At 38.4% G+C, this 14,956-nt stretch overlaps 2 protein-coding genes across 6 annotated transcripts; both read right to left on the bottom strand.

Annotated features, from left to right (window-relative positions):
* Positions 1 to 3: 3 nt before the first annotated feature.
* LOC126981034 (dihydrofolate reductase-like) lies at positions 4 to 14,861 on the bottom strand. Of its 5 annotated transcripts, XM_050831667.1 has the most exons (8): positions 14,703 to 14,861; positions 14,409 to 14,621; positions 14,264 to 14,336; positions 13,568 to 13,961; positions 5,275 to 5,430; positions 3,858 to 3,978; positions 3,607 to 3,719; positions 1,582 to 2,563 (listed from the first exon to the last, which is right to left on the bottom strand). In XM_050831667.1, the coding sequence occupies exons 4-8, from the start codon at positions 13,648 to 13,650 to the stop codon at positions 2,488 to 2,490; spliced, it is 549 nt and encodes a 182-aa protein (XP_050687624.1). In that variant the 5' UTR covers positions 13,651 to 13,961; positions 14,264 to 14,336; positions 14,409 to 14,621; positions 14,703 to 14,861; the 3' UTR covers positions 1,582 to 2,487. The 5 variants fall into 5 exon arrangements, 4 of the variants coding, with proteins under 4 accessions (XP_050687624.1, XP_050687625.1, XP_050687627.1 ...); XM_050831668.1 differs by lacking the exon at positions 14,264 to 14,336; XR_007733712.1 differs by lacking the exons at positions 14,264 to 14,336; positions 14,409 to 14,621; positions 14,703 to 14,861 and adding an exon at positions 4 to 105 and having other exon boundaries at positions 1,593 to 2,563.
* LOC126981030 (nicastrin-like) lies at positions 10,893 to 13,503 on the bottom strand. Its single transcript, XM_050831658.1, has one exon. The coding sequence runs from the start codon at positions 13,121 to 13,123 to the stop codon at positions 10,991 to 10,993; it is 2,133 nt and encodes a 710-aa protein (XP_050687615.1). The 5' UTR covers positions 13,124 to 13,503; the 3' UTR covers positions 10,893 to 10,990.
* Positions 14,862 to 14,956: the final 95 nt, after the last annotated feature.

The raw sequence follows: 14,956 nt of genomic DNA on the forward strand, positions 1-14,956 counted from the left end.
GGGGGAGGGCGGCAGGGCGCGAGGGAAAGTTCGTTTGCTGCTCACTCTGCTGCCCGCGAGCGCACGGCGCCTGCAGCTGTGGAGCTGCCTGCCATTAACCACAACCTTAAAAAACGACGAATATCATTAAATAAAAGGTGTCGTAACTACTGAAGTGTGGGGCCTAGCCTGGGAGACCCCTCTTCATTTACGAAGCGTAAGAGACCCCAATTAATTTAAAGTTTTCCAACCTTCGATCTAATTAAGACATTATATATATATATATATATATATATATATATATATATATATATATATATATATATATATATATATATATATATATATATATATGGACACTGTAATTAAAATACAGGCCCGACATAACCTATCAGTTACCATGGGGATGGAAAGGGGCTCTTTCCGACACCCTCAGCCCATGCTTTGCCTCTGCTCGAGTACGTTCCGCTTTATGATACTTGTGGTATCGGGACTAATGATCGAGACGTTTAATTGGTGCCGCACATGGGTACTGCGCATATTTTAGTCTTACACATTCTTTAAAATGCAATATGGACTTAAACAAGAGTAGATATATTTATAAAGTGATGAAAATACTATACAAACTAGAATAATTTTCACAGTTAAATCAAATTTGTAAATCAATGATTTAAATATACCAGACATTAAGTCTTGTGGTCAATGACATCTCTGCTGTCTGACACTTAGGCTCTTAATTATTGAGTGGTTAATACTACTACACTACACAGTGGTTATTGAGTCAGGACATGTCCAAAACATGATAGGATCAGGCAGTGCCACATTCCTATACGCTCACTATGCCCAATGCGTAGGGCCATCTGCTGATCACTGGGGGTGCCTTAGGGTGGATATAAAAAAATGTGCTGCAACCTTTTTTGTCACTTAATTTGCAGTTATACTTGGCAATTATCACTCCTATTTTTGCATTTCTGAATAATAATTATTAGGGGGCTCCCGTGGTCCCGTGGTAGAGTCTGCCTTAATTGCGCTTCAGCGGGTTGCTGGGGCGTGGGTTCGAGACCTATCAGTTACCATGGGGATGGAAAGGGGCTCTTTCCGACACCCTCAGCCCCGTTGTTGGGCCTGAGAAAGGATAAAACCAGCACTGTGATTAGGTTAGAGGCTAGAGAGAGTTGTGGTGCAACACTGGCCAGTGGCTGGTTGGCTGCATCAGGGTCAGTCCTGGACAAGTTGAAGCATCTTGTAACCAGGTTAGATAAGCTGTAAAATGATGGAAGAATACTCCAACATATGCTTTAAACTAATGTATAAAATATAAAGATGTGCATACGTGAATAGCCATATTCCACCTTCCCAGACATCCATATGACCTTTCTGAGTCATAAAAAAAAACAAGAAAATTATACAAATATGAAAAGGGTTACTGGCGCCGGGGATCGAAACTATGAACAGTCAGATGGCAAGCCACTCCTCTAACCAGCCAGTCAAAGAGGTACCCCACTCACTAAGTGGGTTTGAGGGTCTTTCTCTCGATTTACGAGAGTATTGTGTCCTTGAAGAGGTCGCGTAAATCAAAAACAATGTAAATCAAACAAGAGGTAGGTTTGTACCTTTATTGCCTACTGTATCACTCTGACTCCTCTCCCTCTCGTGGTTCCTCCTCTGGCTGCCCTTCCCCTCGTGGTAGCACAGCAGCGAGGGTGTTGTTGTTGTTGAGTAGCGTGGCAGCGTGGGTACTGTATTGTTGTTCAAGTGGCGCGCGGGAAGAACTGAGCTCAGCTGTGTGGCCACGGCGCCATGTGAGTCCAGTTGCGTGAGACATCTGGTGGCCACTCCATAAAATATCGTGTATAAGTCCAAAAAAAACGTGTAAATTAATCATTTGAATTTTTGACCCCGCGTTATTTAAAAAAACACGTAAATCAAACGCGTATATCGAGTTACCTACATACCTTCATGTATTTATTATATTCATTAGTAAAAAAAATAATCAGATTTATATATGTAAAACTGATGAAGAAATTTTTTTTTTTTATTTAAGAAAATTACAATCTTGGCTAAAACTATCTCCTCTTTGAGGTCATTCAAATGTCAATGCATCTATGAGAAAAGCTATCTAGAGGCTCCGTCAACACATATCTGCTTACATTGCTGGGCTTCTTTATTTTATTATTTTTAAGATACCATATTTCCTGCCATATAAGACCCACTTTTTTTTCAAAAAAGATATGATTCGGAAAATCACCCAGCGTTAGGTATTCACAGTCCAAGCATGGGAATCAGAAATGTAGTGTTACAAATACAAAAGAAACTAGAGGTCTACACATTTCAGGGACTTCATTGAAAACGTTTGGAAATCAAACACTTCAAAACCACATTGCAATTTCCCATCAAAACTACATACTGAGAATTACTAGTTTACAGGACCATAGATAAATTTATTAACTACAATATATTGATATATGTGCCTCCACATCCTGTTTGATATGTTAAACATGAAACCACTTATATTTTTTCATAAACTTCATATTTGTAATGAATATCACCTTCCTCCTGCACTCCACTGGCAACAGAGGGATCCCTGAAAATATGAATGTATCAAACTATGCATCCTAAATAAAGAAATCAATGATACTCAGCTAATAATTGATTCAATATTGATATCAAAAATATCTAATTCACCTTTTTATACTAATAAATACGTACAACAGTATCAGTGACATTTCCAGTGTATACAGTGATTAAAATTTAATGTCAAAATGCAGTGTTTTATTTAAGGAGAAAGTCTGCCATGGATTAAAATTGCATCTATGGTCATGAATAATTTATATGTTGTATATATTAGTACCACATTACACTCAATCTTCTGCATCCACATTACACTCAATCTTCTGTATCCACTTTACACTCAATCTTCTGCATCCACATTACACTCAATCTTCTACATCCACATTACACTCAATCTTCTACATCCACATTACACTCAATCTTCTACATCCACATTACACTCAATCTTCTACATCCACATTACACTCAATCTTCTACATCCACATTACACTCAATCTTCTACATCCACATTACACTCAATCTTCTGCATTCACATTACACTCAATCTTCTACATCCACATTACACTCAATCTTCTACATCCACATTACACTCAACCTTCTACATCCACATTACACTCAACCTTCTACATCCACATTACACTCAACCTTCTACATCCACATTACACTCAATCTTCTACATCCACATTACACTCAATCTTCTACATCCACAGTACACTCAATCTTCTTTATCCACATTACACTTAATCTTCTTTATCCACATTACACTCAATCTTCTGCATCCACATTACACTTAATCTTCTTTATCCACATTACACTCAATCTTCTGCATCCACATTACACTCAATCTTCTGCATCCACATTACACTCAATCTTCTGCATCCACATTACACTCAATCTTCTGCATCCACATTACACTCAATCTTCTGCATCCACATTACACTCAGTCTTCTGTATCCACTTTACATACATTTACTTTATCGCATTGCAAACATACTTCCACCTATCATTACATTTATTTGCAATTAAAGATACAACCAATGAACTGAATTTACTTACTCAACAAGTCTGAATTCACTCATGTTGAATGAGGGGAAGAAAACATCACACTCAAAATCCTTCATGACCTTTGTTAAGTATATGCGATGAAGGTGCTCCGACTCAAGAGCCATCTGGAACAAAACATCGTCAAAATTAAAACAATAGTAATAGAAAGGGTGTATCCTGTAGCTTCAGTATTAAAAGTATACAGAAGAAACGATGCTGGATGATGTAAAGGTGAATTCCTATGAGAGTTTGACTGCTGTTACCTTGTAGAGGGAGTGACCTCCTATGACCCACACAGTCTCCACTTCTGGGCTCTCAGTGTTGACCTTCTTCAAAGCATCTTCAAAATTTTTACAGACAACAGGTTTGCCATCTTGCTGCTCTCTAAAGAAAAAAAGGAAAGAATTAGAGCTGAAATAGTATATATTTATACTAGCATTAAACTGTCCCATATTTATTTTTATTGTCTAGTCCAAGTAAGTATTTCTTGGCACATTTATTACTGCTACAGTCAGTGAGATATATATCCCAATTCCAGAGGTAGTTTTCACTAGCCATTCACACCTAGTACTCTTTGACTCTTGAACTGTGCAAAGGAAAGAATGCTAATGCATTTAAGTTAAAATATAATTCTTTTTCACTGTAGCAATACCATAATTATACATTAGGGGAGGCGGTGTCTGAGTGGTTAGCATGCTGGTGCTGGTACAGGAGGACTTTGGTTCGCATCCCGCCCGCCGCCACAAGCTGTGATTTTTCAGTCACTGTCGAGTGGCCTAAGACTACCCACGTGCTGTCCTGAAGACCACCTATCAACACGAACTCTAGATTCTCTCTCTAAAAGAGAGGATCAAAGATGAGCTCTGGGGGGCAGAATGAGCCAAGCAAGATGGTGCCATTATAAACACATGCCTGCACCATAACAGGCTGGGGCCGACCATCAGGCCCCACCAAGAAAAGCTTGCCAGCACTAAAGGCCAAAACATTAAAAACAAAAAATATGTATATAATTAATCATCACTCTGTATTGCCTTCTTATAATAATTGAAATCTGACCAAATGTCACTTCATATTCTCATAATGATACTTTATTGCATAATCCTCTCAGTTTGCCCTCTACTGTATTTCCTTTATCTGATTCTCTGACTTAGGTGTGCCAGGGTTGCAGACTTTGGAACTTATAGTATATATATATATATATATATATATATATATATATATATATATATATATATATATATATATATATATATATATATATATATATATATATATATATATATATATATATATATATATATATATATATATATATATATATATATATATATATATATATATATATATATATATATATATATATATATATATATATATATATATATATATATATATATATATATATATATATATATATATATATATATATATATATATATATATATATATATATATATAATTCAAAATTATTTTCTTATAAGAGTAGATATAGCAACACAAGTGTGTTCATAAAAGCAAAGTAAAGTTAGTATGTGTCAATATACCAAAATATTTTGTCAAAATTATATTACTGCAATCTGTAGCAAGTATAAACATGGTGTTTCTCAAGCCTGTTAAAGTCTTCTGAGATCATTGGTTGTGGGACTATGTGAAGAAATCTTCTGGCATTCATGATCTTACTTCATTTGTGAGGAAAGCACAACATTAAGGCGTCCAGGAAGAGGTCTAAACTTGGAAGGAATAGATTCCCAGGTCTTGCGTCCCATCAGTACCACATTTTGTTTTGTTGGGGAATCCAGTCTTTTGGTCATTCGGGTAAAGTGTTTCATTTCCTCTCTGAAAAATAAAATATTTTGTGAAGAGTTTTAAAGAAAACTGACAAACTATATCATGGCACTGAACTTAGTTTGAATAATACTGAACCAGGCACAAAACATACAGAAAGGGATTTAAGAATGTATGTGGAATTATATTAGTAAAAAGGGAGAGGTAGAATTCCAGCTCATCTTTAACATGATCCCTGCACTGCAATGTTGACCCTGCTCAGCAGTGGATCTGATACATAGCATCTTGGTTCAAACCTGGGGCAGGGCAACTGGCTTGCACCCCACCTAGCTGTTCTTCCTCTGTAAGCTGGTTGATGAGGTGCTCATCAAAGTTCAGGGTAGGTAAGCTGTGGTAACCCAAAAGTCCATATCCATTGATGCCTCAAAGGTCAAGAAAACTCAAGGGTGTCTAAGCAATACATCCCTGGCTTCACGTTCATTGGCATATGGTGCTGTCGGGAAAACCTTGACTGTCCAGGGCCTCTACAATGACTCTTGATTAACAATATTGATGCTGCTTATGTTTAAAGCCTCAGAGCTCATTATGGTATTACGCAAAAAAATTGCTGTTTGGGATGAGAAGTGTTACCCTGAGCTTTTTGTTCTGACTTCAAAACCTTTTCCATTCCTACTTACAGTATGTTGTCAAATATCTTGCTCCATCATGCTCATCCCAGGTTTGTACACAAATTTATGCATATTCAGCCATTATAAATCATCCCTGTGTGGCTTCACTGCCAACTTTGCACTTATCTATGACAATGCAACCTTACCATCACAATACACCTCTTCAAACACTTTGGCATCCCTATTCCACACCTCTTGCACCTCCTCCTCCCTCAACCTCTTCATCCAGTGCTCCCCTTATATTCTCGTTACAAAGTTACCCATTTCCTCCAACAAGGGGTCACATTAAGGGTCGTATCATAAAACATTTCACCGCCCAAGAACACCTATTTGACAAGGCTTTCATAGGAGTTGTGGGCATTTCCAAGAGTAGTTTTATGACTCTGTGGTAGTTTGACCCTTCTTCTGTACCATGAACCTAAAGAAACGCTTATTAGAACCCGACTGACCCCCTCTTTGGCCTTTAGAAATAGTTGATGTGAGAAGCGAGTCTTATAATACTGACCCAAGTAAATTATGACCATTAGGAATTCTCTCCTTTATAAGCTTAATAAAATAGTTACATGTATCACAGTGGGTGTATATGTCCAATTCATTTTGACCTTTAGCCTTCAGGTTAATAGGATAAAGAAAAAGACTAATCAACTTTATGTATATTAAAAAATCTTATCTTACATATGAAAACTCCAAGGAACAATTAGTTCAGCAATGTTTTAAGGTTAGCAAAAAAATTAAGTTGATAAAAATGGGATACACATCATACCACTGGAACCTGTCATACAAAAGGAACCCCAATTTCTCTGTAAAACAAAAAGCTTCTCAGGTTTTAAATATTTGTTTACAATATATATAATGAAAATAAAACAGGTGGAATGTTAGGTACTTACATAAGTGATTACATTTTTGTAGCTGCAAACACAAGGATATTATCACTGCAAAATGAACTATATCAACATCAAAACATCAAAAGCTGGCAAAAATAAAGCATAACCACACACACATGTACACACACTAACAATCTCTCCCTCTCTCTCTCTCTCTGCATGTGCGCATTTACCTAGTCGTATTTAGTGTGTGTGTGTATTTACTTAGTTTTACCTAGTTGTAATTTTACAGGGCCTGGGCTTACGCTCGTGTGGTCCCGTCTCCCGTCTGTGTGTGTGTGTGTGTGTAATTCACCACGGCCTGATCACGAGTTGAACTCGATTTCGCCAGCAGGTACCCTCCTGACACGAGCAAGTGCATGCATGCTCATTATCATTGATCTCTAGGTACTGCCAGGACCTCACACACCACACACCCCATCCCCCTTGCACAAGGGGGGACAGTAACCACTCCTAGTCAACGGAAAGAATCCGGCCTGAGCGGGGCTTGAACCGCCACCTGTTTGGCCGTGAAGCCTTGCAGCGCGGCGCTCTAGGCGACTGAGCTACCGGAGCGATGTGTGTGTGTGTGTGTGTGTGTGTGTGTGTGTGTGTGTAAGTAAATAAATATACAAATAGAGAGCAACTTCATTGAAGGTGATGGCTAATTTTGCATTTAATTTTTTTAAGGTATTTTTCTTTATACCTTAAGTCTTAATCTCTTTAGTTGTCAGGTTTATGACTTCACTATAGTTAGCAATATTTGTTGTGTATCACGATTTTGGGTCCTGGGTTCTTCATCAGTAGCCTTGTGCGTGAGCGGTATTTCTTCACCGGGTCTTGAGGTAGGAATGATGCACCGTCTACACAGGCTCCTATTTAAGCTGGGGCCTGGCAGCCTCCCACAAGTAAAAACACTGTTGACTGGCTGCTAGTTCCCAATCACCCTAGCTGCTTGCTCTGTTTGTCTACACTGCTGGTTGGTTGCAGCCTCCTATTCCTCTTCTTGGCTTGGGAGAGTTTGCACATCGTTGGCTGGATATTGTCATACATTTTTACACGCATCAGTCACTGCTGTGCCCTTTTGTAACATGTTTTCTGTTATGGCTGATGCTTTGACTTTATTTTTAAAGATTGTGAATAATAATTAGCATCCTCTTCATGAAGTGTTACCAACTCAATTTCAGCCTATATGCCATACATGTCAAAGTTTACGATTGAAAGTCTACTCCAACCATTATTTTGTGCAACTAACGCCAAGTTGTACCCCACATTTGGTGATATTAGGTGCGTCTATTGAGCTAGTCATCACCTTCAATGATATGAGAGAATCTCCTGCCCATATATACTCTCTCTCTCTCTCTCTCTCTCTCTCTCTCTCTCTCTCTCTCTCTCTCTCTCTCTCTCTCATAGCTTTTTTTTAACTTTCACACACATAGCTAAAGTTTGAGTTATTTACACATATCAAATATTATGCACTGCAAAATTTACTTCCCCTGAGTCAGGTACAGTGGTGAGTTTTCTTCAGCAAACTTACATGTGACAAAATTATTTCTTGTTTGGGAAAGCCAGTAACCAGATTAGAATAAGGAGGACAATTCAGTCATTTTATTAATCATGTACTAGGCTGAAATATTACCGTGAACTGCTGCAACAAAATAAAACTTTATTTAAAGTTGAAACTGCAATTTCTTCTGAAAATATATACTGCCAGGGACACTGTAATACATGTACTGTCCCACCAGTAACAGTACTGTGCTATTAAGAAAACATCTGTATTACATGTATGCAGATTTCACAATAGACTAATTAATCTTCAGGTAATAAGTAGAAAAATCAGTTACAATGAAAACTTTTATAAGGCAAGACAAATACTGATGCAATAATACATGCTGCACAAAACTGACGCATGGAATCTCTAATAAATAATGGACTGAGACTATCCTCCTTAAACTCTTCCACCCCATAGTACCTTTGGAGCAGACAGTTTCAACTTAAAATATTTTCCAAAGTATCCAGGACATACTTGGTAGTTTTAGGGATATTTTCCCAATAATCCAGGAAGTATGTACTATGTCCTGGGGTCCAAGGGGCTCAACACACCAGACACCACTTTAATGTACCTTCTATATAACCAGTGTAATTTAATGGAGATCTTGAAAGTGATTGAACTTATAGAATGAGAAATGCATGACTGCCACTTACTATTTAATCTTTTCTTGGGGAAGTTGGTTTGTCACTATTTAGCCAAACATCCACTACATGCAATTTGCAGAAAACACACCCATCTGAATACCTGTTTATCAAACTCAGCTATGAGAATCAAATCTGACAGCAGCAGAAAAAAAAGGTGTAAAAATTGCCACAAGCACACTAAATTCAAATAACTTTAAGTTCAACATTCATATACCGGTAGGTACTTCATGGGAAAAAAAAAAAAAAAAAAAAAAAATGTCAATCTTGAAAACTTCCTAATGCTCAGGCATTCATAAATCACACAGCAAATGAGAAACAGCAATCACTGACTCAGTGACCTATTAAGTTTTGCCTTGAACAGTACAGGAGCAATATATAATATATACTTGCTGCTACTCATTGCATTTTTATACAAAAAAAAAAAAAATTCACCCTCTTATATACACTACAATATTGTATTAAAGTATCTGACTTGCACTCAACTATAAATCTAGTACACATAAATTATCCTTTTATAAAAAGGCCAAATAACTCTATAATTATTCACAAGAATGTCCTTCTCTCAATAGGTTCACTTTTCACAGAATATGTATTCAAGATGTAGAAGAATTTCAGTTTTGCCTTAATATAAATAGCAAGCACGTGCGTGTGTGTGAGTGTGCACAGTAAAGCCTCGCTTTAACATACTAATTGGGGGTAAAGGGGTGACATTATATCTGAAAATCCATTATATCCGAGGGATCCAAACTTTTGGAATACAACAAATTTTGTTATATGAGCTGAAAGTTCGATATTTCCAACCATATCCACATATAACAAAGTATGTATGTTCATTATCAGATGAAAGTTTGTACACTTATGAATATGCAATCACCATAAATACTACATCCATCCAGTGAATTTAAAACAATAATTACACATTGGACACTATGTTACGCTGACCAACATGCATGTACATGCTCGGTCAACCAACCACCAAAAATAACCACACGTTTACTGAACTTGCTCAGTATATCCCCGTACATCTGAGAAAGGCAAAAAAGTTTGTTAAAGCTGTAATTCGTTTTACCAAGGTCTGTAAAAGTGAGGGTTTACTGAGGTAGTTTCCAGGTCAACTTTTTTCTAGCTCAGCTTTAAAGAATGTGTGTACTTATTTAGTTGTGATGTACAGGAAGAGCTATGCTTCTAGGGTTGTCTTCAAATCTCATTTTATCCAAGTTTAGATTTAAATTCATGGATTTTCCTGGATATTTTTGGCTGGAACTATCTTCTTTTCAAGGTGTGTGTGTGTGTGTGCACATGGGCATGCATTTATGTATAGACTTGTATACAACTTGTGAAACTGTTCTCTTAACCCCTTGCACCCCAGGCCATACTATGTGAGTTCTTGGGAGAATATTGCACATTATGGGCTCCCAGGAGAATATCTCAGGACAAAAGAAATATATTTTAAAGAAAGAAATGCCATATTAGCAGTCTGAATTTGATGTATGCAAAAGCCTAATACCCTGATGGTGCTAGGATGGAAGGGGCTAATCTTGAATACGAGTTTCCACACATTAGAAAAATCATTATCAAGTATAAGTCTTCATTAATACCAGTAAGTAAAAGCTAATAATAAGTGTAATGGTTGTGTAGCTAACATGTCCATTTTCAGGAAAATACATATGAAACACTAAACTTTCAAATAATCAGACCAGTATATATATATATATATATATATATATATATATATATATATATATATATATATATATATATATATACTATATATATATATTATACACATACATGATATGATATTATATTATATCCGAGATCAGTGGAAATATCTTAATATAAAATGCATGATCACAGTACTGATGAATAATTATTCTAAAAGCTTCAGCAAGCTTCTGGAGGACTAATTACACCAAAGAGAACATCTGCTTTTTTGTTCATGAAATAAACGAGTACAAAAGAAAGTAACAGTGAAACAACTCCGCCACTCACCAAGGCAACCTCCTCCATCACCGAGGGCCGAAGGAATATTCTCAATTCTGTCAATTGCCATCCACTTTCAGTCCATGTGGAAAACTCTCCAGATTGCCAGTCATAATCATCAATCAAGAAAGCAGGGCTCATGGCTTCAGTTTTTCTTACAGTTGACTGGTAGCAAGTGCCATTACCTACTGATGGAAAGTAATAAAACTGATTCACTTGGTAAAGACTGTCTGTTGTACAAGAACTTCTATTGTAGTCTTCCTTCTTTTCACCCAAAAGACTGGCAAATATAGAACGGGTGACTGATGTCCGCCCACTCTCTCCCTGCCTGACACTCACGTACATCTTGGCCGGCTTGTCGTTGAAGAAGCCCCTCAGCATCAGATCTTCACCACCGTACTCTTGGAACATCTGACAACTCACATTTTTCATGTAGCAGTACAGAAGCTGGTCTGCAAGAGTCTCGTTGACAGCTATCAGGGACGACGGTTGAGAGTTGGTGAGGAGCGAGTAAACTGCTGTTGCAACCACACTTGCAACACGGGACACTTGCAGGTGATACGTGTCCTCTGTTTGACTTGCATTCTCAGAGCTGGTGCTATAATTAACATTACGATAATTATCAAAAATACTCTCATAGAACTCATTCACGAATGCCTCCTTGTGGTCAGTAATAACAACACCGGAGATGTTCACTTTCTTCAAGAAACTCTGAAGGGAAGCTGGTGGGAGTGGTGCATCACCAGCCGTCTCCATTTTCACAAAGTCAGACCCACCCGCAGCTCGCTGAAGAGATTCCATCACCACATTTGTCCCACTTAGGATATCTGGATCAACATTAGATACTGGATCAGTGTGTAGGAACAGGTTACTTACATCCCCTGTCACTCCCAGGCCAACCTGAGATAGTTCAATGATGGAATTTATATGAGTGAAGTTAAGCTGAGCTATCTGGTCTGACATATCCTTCTGTGGCTCGAAAGGAAACTGTCCTTTCTCCATGTCCCACACCATCCGAGAAGACCCTATATAGCCCCAGGTCTCGCCTTGAAATATGACAAACAGCACGTTTTTTTCAGTTTCTGACTTCATAATCTCATCCTTCAGTTTGTTTATTGCCTCTGCCACAATCATCAGCGTCACCAAACCTGAGATGGCAGAGTTTGCCCCTGGGGAGATGTTGTCGAACATGGAGGCGGCATCCATTCTTGTGGCAACAATGATGACGGACTTCTCAGGAATAACTTCTGTGCTGTTCATGGGCTTGAGGCTGCCCCAGATGTTGTAGTCCTGGAGTGGGTCACAAAAGTTGACAGACTGAAACCTGGAGTTGATGGCTCTGCGTCGCATACACACCTCGGAGTTGGTCGTGCCGAACATGTTGGACTTGAGCTCGGAGTAACACAGGGGCCACGACCTCGCCTCTCCATCCACTGGCTCATTGAAGCCTTTGTAACAATCTATGACATTATTGATGGAGGTTTGATCGTCAACCAGAAAAATCGGGAAGTTCCAATTCATGTAGAGGAGAGACGTGCCATCTGCGTTCCAGGGTTTCTTGTGGCAATACCCGGCATAGTCTGGATTGCCGGACGCACTGTACATGCCCAGCTCTTCATTAGGACACTTCTTCTCCCCGGAAAAACCGTTGGTGAGGGTGGCGGGATCAAAATCTTCCTCCACCATCAGGATCACCCCGGACACCTTCCCGGAGTCCTGTGCCTGCTGCAGGACCTCCACCGTCATGAGCTCCGGGTAGAGGGCCAGCACGTAGGGGGCGTGAGGGCCCTGCTGCAGCACCCACGTCAGGTTCTCGGGCTCGGACACGACATGGACCGCCCCCAGGTTGCCGTAGAACTTTGAGGTGCAGCCGATCTCATGTGTGCCGTTGAACCTCTTGAAGCACGCCATGTCACCCTGGATGTCCTGGTATATCTTGTTCTTGACCCTGTCCCCGTGGGTGCCGGCTGTGAGGGCCAGGACCAGCCATAATAGCGCGGAGAGCCTCAGCGGGATGACACACATCACCGCCATCTTTGTTTACCTTCTTCTTCTTCTTTTGACCTCTTCCTCCTCCTCCTTTTTTTCTACCGCTTTCTTTTCCTTCTTTTGACCTCCTCCTCCTTTCTTTTACCTCGTTCTTCTCCTTTTTTTACCTTCTTTTCCTTCTTTCGACCTCCGATCCCTTCTTTTACCTCCTTTTTTTATCTTTTTCATCTTTTTTTTTAATCTTTTTTATTGTTTTTTCTTCTCCCTCTGACCTGACGTCCTTACTCTTTTAACTTCCTTCTTTTTCTACTGACCTTCATCTTTTGACATACTCACACGCAAATACAAAAAAAAAAAAAAAAAAAAAAATTACGCATACATACAATCACTATATACGGCAATCTAATATGCATGTATAGATAGTCCCAATATGGCAGCCCTGAAAGAGCTTATCATAGTATTTGTCAGACATCATTATTATCAGCATACCTCAGCTTCCATGGCAGCTCCCCGCCCTTCCCGATGCCATGGTTCTCGGCAGCAGCCACTATGATGTTCAGACGAGGCCCCATATGGCTGGCTGGTGGTATCCTAGGTCACTTTGGGGTCAGCTGGCAGCTCGTGTGTCTCCTTCTTGAAATTTTGGAGTAAACTTTGACCTTGGCCCTGGTCTTGGTTGTGAGGCTTAAAATGTGTCCCTCCAGCCTTTTCTTTCTTTCTTTCTTGACTTTCCACCTTCATTTTTTGGCCTCTTTAATTTCGATCTCCTTCCTTCTTTTGGCTTACCCTTTATCCTTCGTTCGAACTGAATTTCTTCTCCTTTTGACTTCCTTTTTCTCTTTCTGACTTTCATCTTTCTTTTGCTGCCTTTTCTCTTTTTGACCTCCCGTAATTCCTTTTTTTTTACTTCCTTTTTCTCTTTCTGACTTTCATCTTTCTTTTGCTGCCTTTTCTCTTTTTGACCTCCCGTAATTCCTTTTTTTTACTTCCTTTTTCTCTTTCTGACTTTCTTTTCCTGCCTTTTCTCTTTTTGACCTTTAATTCCTTTTTTTTTACTTCCTTTTTCTCTTTCTGACTTTCTTTTCTTGCCTTTTCTCTTTTTGACCTCCTTTAATTCCTTTTTTTTTACTTCCTTTTTCTCTTTCTTTCTTTTCCTTTCTTTTGCTGCCTTTTTCTCTTTTTGACCTCCTTTAATTCCTTTTTTTTTACTTCCTTTTTCTCTTTCTGACTTTCTTTTCCTGCCTTTTCTCTTTTTGACCTCCTTTAATTCCTTTTTTTTACTTCCTTTTTCTCTTTCTGACTTTCTTTTGCTGCCTTTTCTCTTTTTGACCTCCTTTAATTCCTTTTTTTTTACTTCCTTTTTCTCTTTCTGACTTTCTTTTCCTGCCTTTTCTCTTTTTGACCTCCTTTAATTCCTTTTTTTTTTACTTCCTTTTTCTCTTTCTGACTTTCTTTTCCTGCCTTTTCTCTTTTTGACCTCCTTTAATTCCTTTTTTTTACTTCCTTTTTCTCTTTCTGACTTTCTTTTCCTTTCTTTTGCTACCTTTTTCTCCTTTTGACCTGTAATTCATCCTTTTGGCTTCCTTTTTCTCTTTCTGATCGACTTTCTTCTTTCTTTTGCAACCTTTTTCTCCTTTTGTCCTCCTTTAATTCCTCCTTTTGACTTCCTTTTTCTCTTTCTGACAATAACTATCAATCAATCAATCTTTTCTTTTGCTGCGTTTTCTCCTTTTGACCTCAATTCAATTCTTTCTGACTTTCTTCTTCCAGAGGAGGCGATGGGCTTTTGTAAACCTTCTCCCTTGTTGTTTACCTGCAACAATAAACTATCAATCAATCAATCAACATTATTCCCTATCTTCAAGATTAAAAAAAAAG

This window comes from Eriocheir sinensis, chromosome 46 (assembly GCF_024679095.1).
Source record: "Eriocheir sinensis breed Jianghai 21 chromosome 46, ASM2467909v1, whole genome shotgun sequence".
In the NCBI taxonomy this organism is placed as follows: domain Eukaryota; kingdom Metazoa; phylum Arthropoda; class Malacostraca; order Decapoda; family Varunidae; genus Eriocheir; species Eriocheir sinensis.